The following is a 15,940-nucleotide window of genomic DNA, read 5'->3' as shown; positions in this document are numbered from 1 at the left end:
ATACATATTGTAATAACATCTTACTTTTATATTCATGTATTTTTTACTTATACCATTCAGAATGAGCAAACCAATGAAATGAAAGTGAATTGATTTGAATTATTTTGGTAAAAATGATGTTGGGTTGGAATGTATGGTGTTTGGAGACTGAGAGTCCATATATAAGTCTGACCCCTGGGCCCAAACCTTGAGAGTCCACCTATATGGCTGACTCCTCGGCCAAACCTTGGGTGTTCTCCTATAGGGCTGACCCTTGGGCCCAAACCTTGGCAGTTCTCCTATGAGGATGACTCCAAGGCCAACCCTTGGGAGTTCTCCTGTAAGACTGACCCCTGGGCCCAAACCTTGAGAGTCTACCTACATGGCTGATTCATAGGTCAAACCTTGGGAGTTCTCCTGTAAAACTGACCCCTTGGCCCAAACCTTGAGAGTCCATTTATATGGCTGACTCCTAGGCCAAACCTTGGGAGTTCTCCTGTAAGACTGACCCCTGGGCCCAAACCTTGAGAGTCCATCTACATGGCTGACTCCTAGGCCAAACCTTGGGAGTTCTCCTGTAGGGCTAACCCCAAGGTCCAAACCTTCGCAGCCTTCTAATGTATACATGTCTTGAAAATAGATTTTCTTTTTATTCTTTTAAGAAGCAAATAAAAATGTTCTATATCTGCAATAAACATGAGAAAATCAAGCACGAAGCAAGCATGGAAATCTATTTAGCTGACAAAAAATTCAAATTGCATAATACATAGTAACCAGTTCTTTTTATGAAAATGTCATTAAAATCTGTCGTAGTCTCATTACCAAACTAGCACCTGAAAGTAAAATGTGCAATCAAACTAGCATGTGCCATTTCATATGTACAAAAACTTTCCCAAGATATATTTCAGCAATTTGAGAATGAGTTGAGTAAACAAATGGCTTAGAAAGCACATAATGTTACGTTAGTCTGGTTTATTTCTCCTGTTCCACATGGATGTGATCAGTATTCAGCACAAGTTGCACCAGGACAGAGAGAAATGCTGCACCCACTTCACAATGTTAGCATAATCAATTAGCCCTGCCCTGGAAATGCATTCTTTCTTGGTTAATTGGCACAATTAACATACACAAATTACAAATAACTACTGTAACATATAGAATTAATGCAATTTTGTTGAATTTTAAACACTCAACTAGTTATAGGGTTGAAGTAGGAAAACAAAATTAATTAGCAATTAAAAATCAGATTCTTCAACCAGAACAAAACATAGTTTTTATCATTTTTAAAAGAAAATGGATGTTAAAGAAATACAAAAAAACTATGAGTAAACATTCTGCAAAGAACATCAGAGGTTAGTGATGCCAGTATCAGCTTCCCTGTTCACAGCAATTTTGAACTCAATAACCTTCTGACACAAACCTGTTACATTCTTGGAAACACAGAGCAAGCACTGTGATTTTGTGATAATGACTATAAGTCACACAGCATGAACGAGATACATAACAATGCTATTAGGAGAAAGCAGACTTAAGTAAGTGTATATAGGTGTCTATATAGGTGACATGTAGTAGGAGTCTATATAGGTGACCTGTAGTAGGAGTCTATATAGGTGACCTGTAGTAGGTATCTTTATAGGTGACATGTAGTAGGAGTCTATATAGGTGACATTTAGTAGGTGTCTATATAGGTGACCTGAAGTAGGAGTCTATATAGGTGACATGTAATAGAAGTCTATATCGGTAACATGTAGTAGGAGTCTATATTGGTGACCTAAAGTAGGAGTCTATATAGGTGACATGTAGTAGGAGTCTATATAGGTGACATGTAGTAGGTGTCTATATAGGTGAACTGTAGTAGGAGTCTATATAGGTGACCTGTAGTAGGTGTCTATATAGGTGATCTGAAGTAGGAGTCTATATAGGTGTCCTGTAGTAGGAGTCTATATAGGTGACCTGTAGTAGGTATCTATATCGGTGACCTGTAGTAGGTGTCTATATAGGTGACCTGTAGTAGGTGTCTATATAGGTGAACTGTAGTAGGAGTCTATATAGGTGACATGTAGTAGGTGTCTATATAGGTGTCCTGTAGTAGGAGTCTATATAGGTGACATGTAGTAGGTGTCTATATAGGTGAACTGTAGTAGGAGTCTATATAGGTGACATGTAGTAGGTGTCTATATAGGTGTCCTGTAGTAGGAGTCTATATAAGAGACTTGTAGTAGGTGTCTATATAGGTGACCTGTAGTAGGTGTCTATATCGGTGACCTGTAGTAGGTACCTATATCGGTGACCTTTAGTAGGTGTCTATATAGGTGACCTGTAGTAGGTGTCTATATAGGTGACCTGTAGTAGGAGTCTATATAGGTGACATGTAGTAGGTGTCTATATAGGTGTCCTGTAGTAGGAGTCTATATAAGAGACTTGTAGTAGGTGTCTAAATAGGTGACCTGTAGTAGGTGTCTATATCGGTGACCTTTAGTAGGTGTCTATATAGGTGACCTGTAGTAGGTGTCTATATAGGTGACCTGTAGTAGGAGTCTATATAGGTGACATGTAGTAGGTGTCTATATAGGTGTCCTGTAGTAGGTGTCTATATCGGTGACCTTTAGTAGGTGTCTATATAGGTGACCTGTAGTAGGTGTCTATATAGGTGACCTGTAGTAGGTGTCTATATCGGTGACCTTTAGTAGGTGTCTATATAGGTGACCTGTAGTAGGTGTCTATATAGGTGTCCTGTAGTAGGTGTCTATATCGGTGACCTTTAGTAGGTGTCTATATAGGTGACCTGTAGTAGGTGTCTATATAGGTGACCTGTAGTAGGTGTCTATATAGGTGACCTGTAGTAGGTGTCTATATCGGTGACCTTTAGTAGGTGTCTATATAGGTGACCTGTAGTAGGTGTCTATATAGGTGACCTGTAGTAGGTATCTATAGAAGTGTCTACTTGTAGGTGTCTTTATAGGTATTTACTAATTAGAATGAGAAGCATAGATATCTAACCAGGGTAAAGAGTAAATGTGATACTAAACAGGGTGATGGTCACCCTAGTAATGTACAATACTCTATAGTATAAACGTCAGAAATTTCAACCTAGGAAAGAGAAATATTGAATAGAATGATGGTCAGACAGAATTCAATCTAGTTAAGTGCAATACTTAAAAGAATGATGGCGAGAGATTTTATGCTGGGTAAAGTCTGGTATTGTCACAACACTGTATAGAATGATGGTGAGAGATTTCACTCTGGTATTGTCACAACACTGTATAGAATGATGGTGAGAGATTTCACTCTGGTATTGTCACAACACTGTATAGAATGATGGTGAGAGATTTCACTCTGGTATTGTCACAACACTGTATAGAATGATGGTGAGAGATTTCACTTTGGTTTTGTCACAACAATGTGTAGAATGATGGTGAGAGATTTCACTCTGGTATTGTCACAACACTGTATAGAATGATGGTGAGAGATTTCACTCTGGTATTGTCACAACACTGTATAGAATGATGGTGAGAGATTTCACTCTGGTATTGTCACAACACTGTATAGAATGATGGTGAGAGATTTCACTTTGGTTTTGTCACAACAATGTGTAGAATGATGGTGAGAGATTTCACTCTGGTATTGTCACAACACTGTATAGAATGATGGTGAGAGATTTCACTTTGGTTTTGTCACAACAATGTGTAGAATGATGGTGAGAGATTTCACTTTGGTATTGTCACAACAATGTATAGAATGATGGTGAGAGATTTCACTCTGGTATTGTCACAACAATGTATAGAATGATGGTGAGAGATTTCACTCTGGTATTGTCACAACAATGTATAGAATGATGGTGAGAGATTTCACTTTGGTTTTGTCACAACACTGTATAGAATGATGGTGAGAGATTTCACACTGGTAAAGTGCAATACTTAAGAATGTCACTGAGATTTCACCACCGCTTACTGTAGAAGTAAATTCACAGAAGTTTTACCCAAATTACAATACAAATACTAAACCATTGCCAACTGCTACCAACTGCTATGGCAGTTACACCAAATTCCAATTTGATATTTTTACTAAACTTTTACAAATTTACTGCTGAAAAAGCACTAGCAAATTTCAAATGTTAGAATTTAAAATTGTATGAAAAGAATTTACACTGCATAAAGAAAATTTCAGACAGATATATAAATGAATTAAATGATCGAGGACAAAGAGATGTAGACAACACAAACACACATGCACCCCCTCCCCCCCCAAAAAAAGAAAAATGAGTTCAAAAATGTTATAATAATTATTTCCGTTTAAATGTTCAAACCTAAAGAAGATTTATCCCATACCAGAAGCCTTTAATGTTTCTCTGCTACAGCTCATGTGGGATCACAACTACATCAGAATGTTCACAACTTGCATGAATATGGTTTATATGAACTACTAACAATGTTCTACGACATGTCTCAGTGATTATAAGGGTGTTAAATCTTGTTTACTTGGAAAGTTATATACCTCTGTTAAGATCCCCAAGATTATTCCCTATGTTAACACCTTTTCTAATTTCTACTGAAACACTCCTATTATTTAAACAGATACATTTTGTATCTGTGATAACAGATTTCTTTAACACAGTATTTTATACAGTTGTGTAACTTCTACCTAATCACATACTTAAGCATGAAGTCGGATCTTTTCCTTCATTACTAGATAATTACCTGGCAGGATAGGAAATTAAAACAAAACAAACAACACTTTTGTTATGTACTTTATACTGTCATCCACATTATCTAAAACATCAGAAAGTCCTTGATAAAGGTTAAAACATTAACCACTCTTTTAAATGCTCATAGTTTTCAATATAAAAACAACAAAACCTTCATTCTGAGTTGTTGCTTATATCAGGCTTGGGAAAAACCTTGTTATAATGACCAGCTGAGAGTCATAGAGCCTTTCAATCTGCTACCAAATCGTTTGCAGCTCAAATAAATTATTGCCAGATTTGTTTATTTCCAAAAGAATAGTTTTAGTAAACAATTAATTCCAAATCTAAGTACCCAGTAGCTGAGGTAGTATTTAAAACAAGAGATACTGAGGGATTTTGGCATCCATTATTGGTTCTATTTCTTAAAACTTTGAAATTTGGATCTTTTTCCTTCTTTTCTCACCTCTCTTCTGTATTTGCTACTAATGATTTGAAAGTTGAACATTCCTTTGCAGAAATAGTGATAATAATCTTTAACTGTCAAATCCAAGATGGTCACCTGTCAGCAATTTTGTTTTTCTCATCAGTCCAAAAATCAAAGGGCAACAACTAGGGACAAAAAAGTACCAACCTGGGAAATTTGAGAGAGATCCAACCAATACTTGTTAAGAAAGAGCAATAACAATCTTCACTGTAAAATCCAAGATGGCCACCCGTCAGCCATTTTCTGTTTCTGATCAGATGCAAAATCAAGTGGGTACAACTAGGGACCAAGGGGAACCTTCATGTAAATTTAAGCATTATCCATCAATACTTCCCACGAAATAGTGATGGCAAAAATTGTTTATGGATGGATGGACAGACGACCAATCTTAGATATAGTGCAATTTGAATAGCCCACCTTGTGATGATGGTGGGCTAAAATACTGTATCCTTCATCCAAACAAACCTGTCAAGTTCATTGACATGCAGGAGTGCATACCTTTGAACAATTCAGATGACCTTAAAATTCACTCAGAGATGCTTGTAATACCAATACATCTATACTAGGTTCTAACCACAATAAACAAAGGGTTATGGTCCCTGAATGGGACAAAATTAAAATATGAAAAATAACAAAGGGATATGACTCCTAAATCATGTAAAAAAGAGATGCTTCTTGTGTACTGCACTTCTCCATGTTGAGATGCATCGACCTATGAAGTTTTATGTTGATACCTCTTATAGTTATAGTGAAATACTCCATACAAAATTTAAGTATGAAAAGTAACAAAGGGCAATAACTCCTTAATTGTGTAAAAAGGAAAAATGGTTCTTATGCACAGCACTTCTCCTTGTTGAGATCTATCTACCTATGAAATTTTATGTTGATACCTCTTAAACTTTAAGTGTGATGCTTCGGACAAAATTATGATGGACGGACAGACAAACCAAAACGACTAGACATTACCACCTTCTAACAATAGTAACTTACATCAACTAGACCTCACCACCACATCCTAACATCATTACCCAAACCAACTAGAAAATACCAGCTCCAAACAACATTAACTAACACCAACTAGATCAAAACACCTCTTAACCACAGTAACTATCATCAACTAGACAACACCACCTCCTAACTGCAACACCAGTTATGTGATTGAACTGGTCTTAATTGGAATATGACTCAATGTGAGGGTATGGGATGGGATGGGATTGAGATGGTTAACACTACATACCCTGTTACTGAAAGAGAGAGAGCATAAAAACCATTAATTTTTACACTACCTGATTATAAAATTGATGCTATTCTGGAGTTTTTATCTTGATTACATAAGCACATTTATGGATGCTACATGGAAATTCAATGTCCATGGCCTATACAGGAAAAAATTGTCTCTTATCTAGAGCTTGTTCAGTGATTGTAACACATTGGATTACTGTAATCTTGAAGTAGGTTAAGGTTATTTATATAAGCTACAGCTGGTACAATATAAGGATCCTGAGCATTTTTGGTTATAGAAAAGAGGATTTCAACATTTTTGACCCCTGTGACCTTGAAAGTAAAGCAAAGTATTCATCTGAGCATGGTTCTGACCAAATATCATGACCTTGGGTTTTGGTAAAAGAGAAGTCGTTTATATATATAAACATTTCTATTTGACTTCTGCGATGTTGAACATCATTCTAGTCATTCAACGTCAGTGTAACAAATGTATAAACTGGTGTCAGATGTCACGGCCCTGGACCTTTATTCAGAAGAAATCATTCGCAGATTTTGATACATTCAGTCAAGGGTGTAACTTTAAAAGTGATTCCAGTTCATACATCTTTAACAGTCCATATGGTAGGTAAAGATGGTCCTGCTTTTACTAGAGAATTACTAGCGCTCCCACGAAATATTACTCGTGACAAATCAGTAGACATGTCATACCATCATAAAGCAGTTCTTTTATCTAAAGCTACCGAGTGACTTAAAACAATATCATCACCTACTTTTATAATAAACCCTTCGAAGATGAGATTGTACAGACTGTTGTTATTGATCAATACAATTAAATGAACCACATTTGTTGTGACTGATTAGAATTTATTTAGCAAGCTTTACTAGTATACTTCCTGTAATTCCCCACTACAGTCATTGCTGCTTAGTTTTTTCTAGTTTCTAGTTTCTGATACATATTCAATTTAAAACAATTATTCTGAAATGAATAAATAATTGATAAATTTCCATATATAGTGAAATATCATTAATGAAATCCTTACATTATAATAGGTACCTCGGGCTTTCTGGTCGACCTGCAACACCAGCTAACACGGAAGATCTGCTTTTCGTTTTTTTCTCTGGGGGCCTCAGTGTAGGGACAAAGAAGGTCATGTGATATGTGCCATTTCAGGTTTTGCAGTATTTTGTAATATCACAGCAATTTAGATTTTTTTTCATACAAATGAAGAAAAAGGTCAAATTGTGTCTTCTCATTACAAGCTTTCATCTGACCCTGAAGCTACATCTGCTGGGATCTATATATCACTAGGGAATATCCATTACACAGCCCTTCCTCAAGTTGTTCTCATTGAAAGCCAAAATGCCCCAATGTGAGCTGTGAACTGTGAACTGGATGTGTTGAATACTTGAAACATGTGACTTTAGAATGTGTGTCACTAATTAATTTCAATAGATTTTATAAGCCCTTTACATCACAGCATGGCACCAGTCTAATATCATAACTTTTCACCTCTTTGTTATGTGGAAGACTTTTTTTGTTAAATTGCTACATAAACATTGTGAACATGAACATGTGTCTATCAAAATTACAAAAGGACATTCATGTTACTATTTATTATTCAGACTATGACTGTTGGGGTCTTAAAGTTGCCAACTCACACGATACCTCTGGGTCAGCTCATTATTTAAACTAGCCAGAGTAACTCATTTGACCACACCCAATTTTCCATAACCAGTGTTTTTTAAGATGACTTGCTTTGGAACACCTAAGAGTTACTAATGAAAGGCACTTGGACATCAGTTGTCACATTCAAGCAGGCTCTTGTTGTTTGTATATGTATATAGGTTTTGACAAAGCATCTACCTGAGCAGAATCAAACATGTAGGTGGTGGGGGTGGGGTTTACTTTTTTACACAAAAGATGTGTTGTTTTCAGTTCAAGATTTTCCTATACCTAATATTTGTTTTTTTTTTTTATTAACATATCCATCTGTAAGCAATTGCTTCCCAGTACCTCAAAGAAGAAAGACATGCTCAAGTTCATATAAAAAAATCAGAATTGATGTAGAAAAAAATGAAGTGACTATTCTATGTTAGTCTATGTTACAGACCTAAGATATATCAGTGTCTGCTGATCTGGGAAAACAGATATATCCAAAAGGATGGTTGAAATAGGAATGCAAGACCAGTGAAAGGGCCTCCAGACAATGCATTGCAGATTCTAAGGCCATACACTCTTGAAAGTGGATGGGATGTTTATTTAAATAAGTGTAAAATGGCAGAATGAAACAGCTTTACACTTCAACCAAAAGGAAACATATTCTCCTACTACAATCTACAACTTCTAATGGCTGTATAAAAAAAATGTAGTGTTGATTACTTACCTGTAGGACATTGTTCTCAGGAGCAGCGATGATCTCCACTGTGTTGGTCAGCTGTGAGAAGGTGGTCAAGCCAGGCATTTTTATCAAATGGTCAATCAGGCTGTTACATACCTAAAGACAGTATAATACAGGATGTATGTACAGATATGATACACAAATAAAAGGCAGTTAAAGAAAACACAAAATAAATAACAAAGGAATCACAGGCAGATACTTTTAGAAGCAAGAGACCCATAGGGCCTGTATTGCTCATCTGCATCTTAAAGTCCAGCAATGTGATACATGCCTTTATGTTGGGTATTTCATATATTTCCAAATTAAAGCTCAGTCACTTAACATCTTTGATGGAGCAAAACCAATCGGTAACTTCTTACATCATGACTGTCTTTCTCTTTTGATTCCCAGGAAGAGTTTGGATCAAAAACATGACCCAGAAACAATGCCCCTTGAGGTGTGCCACACCCAAGGGTCAATTCTTACATAACAAATTTGTTTCTCTTTTGATGCAAAGCAATTTCATATATATATGGGGTTATGGGATGGGGATTTCAACTGTTTAAAAGATATCACTAAGAAATCAAGTCCAGAGGGGAGGGGGCACACCCAAGGGCCAGATCTTACATTGTGAATGTGTTTATCTCTTGATGCCCAGAAATGCGATATTTGGTTTAGGGGTGAGGATCTCAACTGTTTCAAAGATATTACCATGAAACTGAGTTTGTAGGAGTGGGGCCAGACCCCAGGGCCAATTCTTGCATCATGGTTATGTTTATCTTTTTATGCCCTGCAATGCTATACATGGTTATGGGATCTAAACCATTTTCAAACATATTTCTCCTACTGAGCTTCTCCCATCCTGACCTATGGGGCCGAAATCCAGCATTTAAACAGAATTGATTCCCCTTCACCAAAATGTTTCAAACCAAAATTGAGCAAAATCCAATCAGTAGTTTTAAAGAATTTGCGCTATTTCCCCTTTTGGATTCCATCCCCCAAGCCCTAGGGGCTGTGATCCATTGTTTTTACAAAATTTATTCTTCTTCATCAAAAGATGCTTCTGACCAAATTTGGGCAAAATCCAATCATTCCTACAAGTGAAGTAAGATTTTAAAGAATTTGCTCTATTTTCCATATTAGGCCCCATCTCTCATGCTCCATGGACTGAGATCCACTGTTTACACAAAATTGATTTCCCTGCACCCAAAGATGCTTCAGATCAAATTTGGGCAAAATCCATTCATTCCTACATGAGGAGTTGGATCCTAAAGGACTTGCCATTTTTCCATTTTCGGCCCTGCCGCTCAGGCCCTGGGTGGCTAGGGCACACTATTTATTCAAGTTGTTGTCTTCCCCTAAGGATGCTTCTGACAAAATTTGGTCAAAATTCCCTCAACCGTTCATGACTAGTAGCATGTTGTAGAAAAAGTTGACAGATGACAGACAATGGATGCTGCGGTATCCCTATAGTTCACTTGGCCCTTTGGGCAAGGTAAGCTATTAAAGGACAGACAGACAGACGAAATGTACAGGAAGATAAGATAAAGATGAAATAGATATGCAGCTGGACAAAGTCCAAAGGACACAAAGACAAGACATAAAGGACACACAAACAGACATATTATAAAGGACTTATTAGACAGATGAGATATGAAGGACATACAGACAGATAAGATACAAAAGACACAGAGACATCCATGAACAATATTTGATTCTACCATATCTGGCTGTTGAGAAGAAGATTTTTGAAATGTAAGTCTTTTTGACCCCTTTTGGCCCTGCCCATCGGCACCTGGGGGTTAGACAGAATCAATATATGCATACCATCTAGCTCACAATTCTAACTAAGTTTGAAATATTTCAAATGGAAATTAAACAAATTATGCTCAAAAATCTATTTTGCATTTATAAACTACAGTAAAATTTACCCCCTCCACAGAGGAAAATATGAGACCCTGGGGCCATGAAATTTACATTTTGGTAAAGCACCATCCATGAAAAGTATTTGATTCTACCATATCTGGCTGTTGAGAAGAAGATTTTTGAAATTTAAGTCTATTTGACCCCTTTTAGCCCTACCCATCAGTCCCTGGGGGTCAGTCGGGATCAACATATGTATACCATCTAGCCATCATCCATTTACTCATAATTCTAACAAAGTTTGAAATGTTTCCAATGGAAATTAAATTATGCTCAAAAACCTATTTTGCCTAGGTGCTCGGATTAAGAAGAAGATTTTTGAAATACATGTCAATTTGAGAACTTTTAGCCCCGTCCCTCAGGCACCTGTGAGGTGGAGACCATATAATTCACACTTTTGATTCCCTTTATGCTAGGGAAGTTTTCTGCAAAATTTCATTGACATCGGTTCAAGGGTATTTGAGAAGTAAAAAATGTTAAATTGTTTACAGAAGCATGACGCCGGAGGTGATTGCAATAGGTCACTATCTTGACCTTTGGTCATTTGCCTTTAAGTTTGATTTAAATCATAGCAAAAGCTCACTTGACCACTCAAGCTAAACAAGAGACCTAGCAACCTTGATGGTCATTTGAAGTAAGCAATATTGAATATAAAGATTACAGGGTAAGTAGCTTTAAAGTGTCACGAAAGAGAAATTGTGACGTTGATGATTGTGACATTTATGATAGTAAGACTTAAGTGATATGTTTTAAGGTCTTTGGGGCAAGCCAATATCAGAATTCGGTTAACCCCCTTTTGCCCCACAGATCAGCCCCTGGGTGTCAGTCAGTCAGGATGTTTGTATACCATCAAGCTGTCATCCTTTGCTAATAATTCTAATGATGTTTGAAATATTTCCAATGGAAATAAAACAAATAATGTTCACAAATGTAATTTTTCCTATTTACACTATAGTAAACTTTACCCCTTCCTCAGGGTGAAAGTTTGGTGTGTCTTTCAATTGATTCAGGGGTTTATGAGAAGAAGACAAAAATGTTATAAGTTTACATATACATGACGCATGACACATGGACGCATAACACATGAGTCCAGACAAAAGACAATCGCAATACTTCACAATGAGTCTTTGTCTCAGGTGACCTAAAGTACAGCTATAGCTTAACATGTAAGATAGAAAGGATGCACAGACAGATAAGGTAAGAAAGTACAGATAAACTACAATCAGACAGACAGACAGACATAATGTTGTATCAGTGAAGACTTTTAACAAAAAAACTACTGCTGACGGAGAAGTTTAATGACTAATTAGTCTACAGGGACACCTGTTCCACCAAAACATCAGAGCTGTTAAGTACATGCATACCTACCATTTAAATAACCAATACTGACATCAAAAGTCGGTAGAAAACAGAAAAATGTTAAAAGTTAAAAATGTCAGTAATTCTAAACCTTACTACTATTTTCATTTTCTTAAGATGCTTTTGGGAATGTCTTTAAAGTTCTAGTGACCTCCAGCTGACATTCAACACTATTGATTTCCTAATGAAATTATAACATAGTGTAAAATCTATATATTTTATAACAAACCAAGCTATAAATGTATATAGGAAAAACAATTAAAAATCTCCAATCTGAACTCTGTTTTGATATAGATTTCACTCTGCCTGTTCTATTTGACATGAGGGAAAAAGACAAGGACTAAATGAATTACCCGCTAATATGGACACCACAATTGCACTAAAAAGTAATGGTGCAGCACTTTATTAGCCATTTTGTACTTTTACTGTGAGCCAGATCCCTCGCTAAATCTCTCCTATTAATCACTTTGAAAAAAATATCCAGAAACATTTAAAATCGTGAAAATTATTACCCTGTTAATAAAATGAGATTGGTGTTTGTAGCGGTGTACTGGAATCTTCACACGTGTGTCTGTCAACCTCATAGAAACTATCAGTCTATATCATGTCCAACCAGGCTTGGCCTGGTACAGTACCTTATAGCAAAAGGCACGGCTTAAATTCACACAAAACTCTGTTAAGTATATTTCCATCTTTGTTTTTATTTTCCGACGTATTTTTGCAAACTTGTTTGATTTCTCTTATTCCATTATGTAATTAATTGGTCTAAATCCCTGGTGTCCTCTGTAACAAAGCTTTACGCCAAGACCAGAAAAACACATTCTAACTTAAACTGTGAAAGGCAATTATGCTTCTATTACATCCACCACTTAATGACCTTGAACTTTGACCTTGGTATTGTACTAGTAATAAATCACAAAAATTTACTGCTGATTCAAATATATTTGGAGTGTCAAATACACAAGTAGATTTCAAATGTACTTTTGAAAGCGAACAGCACTTTAACATTCTTTAAAATAAGAACTGAACATAACTAACTTTGTCTGATATTTATAGAGATGAGTTTCGTTAGAATTTTGACAATTCTAAAGTGTAATGGTGATGGTGGAAAAGAAGTAGAAGAATGAGAGAGTCTTAGAAGTTAACAGTTGTAACAAGAGATCCCACAGGGAGCACCCACCAATGTAAAATATTTGTTCCTTAAAAGATTATTTCCCTTCTTTCCTCATTTTTTCTGCTGATCATGAGAAATTCCTCTGAAGAAACAGAGATTATAATCTTTAACTACCGAATGCAAGATAGTTGCCTGTCTGCCATCTTGTTTTGTTGATCAGTTCAAATATGGATAATGCAAAACTAAGCTAGGCATTAAATGGATTCTTCTTAAAGGAAAATTTCAGAATGATCCATTCTGTAACCAGTAGCCATAGCAAACTTTCATTGTCATAATGCAAGATGGCTGGTACTACTAGGGACCAAGTGAAAGCTACAAATGAAAATTGAGAAAGACCCATCAAGTACTTCTAAAGAAATAGTGATAACAATCTCTGATATTTGAAATCTTAAAGTGGTTGTTTGCCAGCCATTCTGTTTTTCTGATCAGTCCCAAAATCAAAAAACACAACAAGAGACCAAGAGGAACATACACATGAAATTTTAGAAAGATCAATCCAACATTTTCCAAGAAAAAGCAATAATCTTTAACTGCCAAATCGAAGATGGCATTCATATTGTTTTCATCTGATCAGTCCCAAAACTGAAGGCATAACTAGGGAAGAAGGGAAGCCTATACTTGAAATTTGAGAAAGATCCATCAAGAACTTCTCAAGAAATAGTTGTAACAGAGGTCATTTCTCATCTCAATGCCTCGACTAGGAATCGGACCCGGAACCCCTGGCTTACTAGTCTGACGCTCAACCAATCGAGCTAAAGAGAAGTTCTCTCCAGCCGAGTGGTATATTGCGGCTAGTATTTTACCAGGGTTACATAGTGATAAGAAGAATTATTTCCAGACAGATGACAGATGGATGGATGGATGGATGGATGGATGGATGGATGGAAGGATGGATGGATGGATGGATGGACAAAGGAAAAGGGACATGGGGGAAATTTGAATAGTTCACCACCTGATAATTGTGGGCTAATGAAAGCACAAATATCTAAGTCTTATCATAACATGATATCACTTTTGGTTAGTTAGGCTCATTGGTAATGCACTTTTCTTTAACCCAGCACACTCTGGTTTCCTCCCAAAATAAGGCCCATTTCATGCTTCACTCTGGGCCAACAAGAGTGGTATATGTATATAGACTGATAGCCTTTTTACAGTTTTACTAGCACATAGATCATTGTTAGCTTGTTTATGATATAGTGTTGAGCTTTTTAAACTAAAGTGTAACAACAAAGCACCAACCTTCACCTCTCGTTTGAATTTTTCCACATTTTTGTCAACGTTCTGGACTTCTTCCTTTCCCAGTAAGAGGACCAGTGACTGGTGGATGAACTTTAGCAAGTTGGCCATGTGGCAATCATCAGCAATATCATCTTGGGAGATGATTATTAGTGTGATACTGAAAGAAAGAATAAACACATTTAAATTGAATGCTAGCTTACTATTGTCAACACTTGTAGTTATCTTACAAAGAGGCCAGATGGGCCTGCATTGCTCACATGGTATTCAAAGTTTTATACAAATATAATGACACTTCAAATAATTAACATTTTAAGTCTTAGTTAATGTGAAGTCAATTGACGATTACTAAATTTTTTCACCTGTAACCTTGAATATAGGTCAAGGTCATTTCTTTTCTCAACATTAGATTTGTTAGACTGCATCCCAATAAAGTTCCAGTCATATATTATAATCTTAGGTGCTGTTTAAAGGGATAAGTCTGCCAGGTGAAAGAATACACTAAAACTACAAGTAACACTCTTCTTTTGTATGTTAGACAGCACCAAAGTTTTGAATAGATCTATGCTCCCTTCCCACAGGGGATTGATGTAGGAGACATGGGGCTAAAGAAATTCAACATCTCAATAAGCAACCTTACAGTGTTTCAATGAATGAAGAGTAAAAAATTCTAGCATATCTAAGTTTGATGATGAAGATCAAAGAATTTTTGAGTCAAATGACAGGTTCAAATTTGGGCCATGTCCATCAGGTCACATAGGGATGGATACGTGTCTAAATTTCCATCCCTCGCTAACAATTCTACCAAAATGGAACTGGTTAAAAACTGGCACTGGATAACACATTCCCAAAAATATTGTTTCCATATAAACTATATCAAATGTTTCCCCAACTGTGATTGGATTTGGTACAATGGAAGAAATCCTTGTATATATCTAATTTCAGTCAATGCAGCCTCTTTTGGCTTTACTGTGTTGAACTTCAGGAATAGCACTGATGTCAAGCAATGGTCATGAATGTACAGCACAAATACCTTAGTTCAACAAAGTTTTTCACCTGTTTTAACCTTGTCAGCAATGACAAATCATTGCTACAACAGCTATATACACTAAACAAGACTGTCGGCTGTGATTTTAAATAGTTCATAGTCATCACTCTGTGAACAGCATTGGTAATGTCTGGGTGGGTACAGGTTAGTCCATTCTCTCAGCTGCGTGAGAAAAACTACCTGCCCAAAGTAGGGATCAAATCACACACCTCTGGTCTCCTACCTGTTCTAATACCTGTGCTATAGTTGCCCTATTTTAAGGAAGAATTTACATGGAATTCTAAGGATTAAAATAGTGAACAATTTTACAGAATTGAACATAAACTGTATTCAAAACAGAAATCACAATTAAAGGATTTTGAATGTTGAATTACCAAGGGAGTTATCTGTAACAAAATCAATTAAAACCCTCATTAGGATTCACATTTTTTTTTGCATTAAAACAATTTAA

The 15,940-nt window shown here is 36.3% G+C and overlaps 1 protein-coding gene across 1 annotated transcript in view; it reads right to left on the bottom strand.

The window, feature by feature from the left end:
• LOC132565712 (protein fuzzy homolog) overlaps positions 1 to 15,940 on the bottom strand; it is a 118,939-nt gene that overhangs the window by 77,135 nt on the left and 25,864 nt on the right. Inside the window, exons 3-4 of the mRNA XM_060230415.1 lie at positions 14,445 to 14,601; positions 8,756 to 8,866 (exon numbers count right to left, since the gene is read on the bottom strand). Of these exons, the coding sequence (XP_060086398.1) occupies positions 8,756 to 8,866; positions 14,445 to 14,601 (268 nt within the window). The remainder of the gene's footprint in view (positions 1 to 8,755; positions 8,867 to 14,444; positions 14,602 to 15,940) is intronic.

Source organism: Ylistrum balloti, unplaced genomic scaffold (assembly GCF_031769215.1).
Source record: "Ylistrum balloti isolate Yb309-2 unplaced genomic scaffold, AGI_CSIRO_Ybal_v1 Utg369730, whole genome shotgun sequence".
NCBI lineage: Eukaryota > Metazoa > Mollusca > Bivalvia > Pectinida > Pectinidae > Ylistrum > Ylistrum balloti.
Note: the sequence above shows the minus strand (reverse complement) of the source record. Positions and strands in the feature narration are given on the sequence as shown.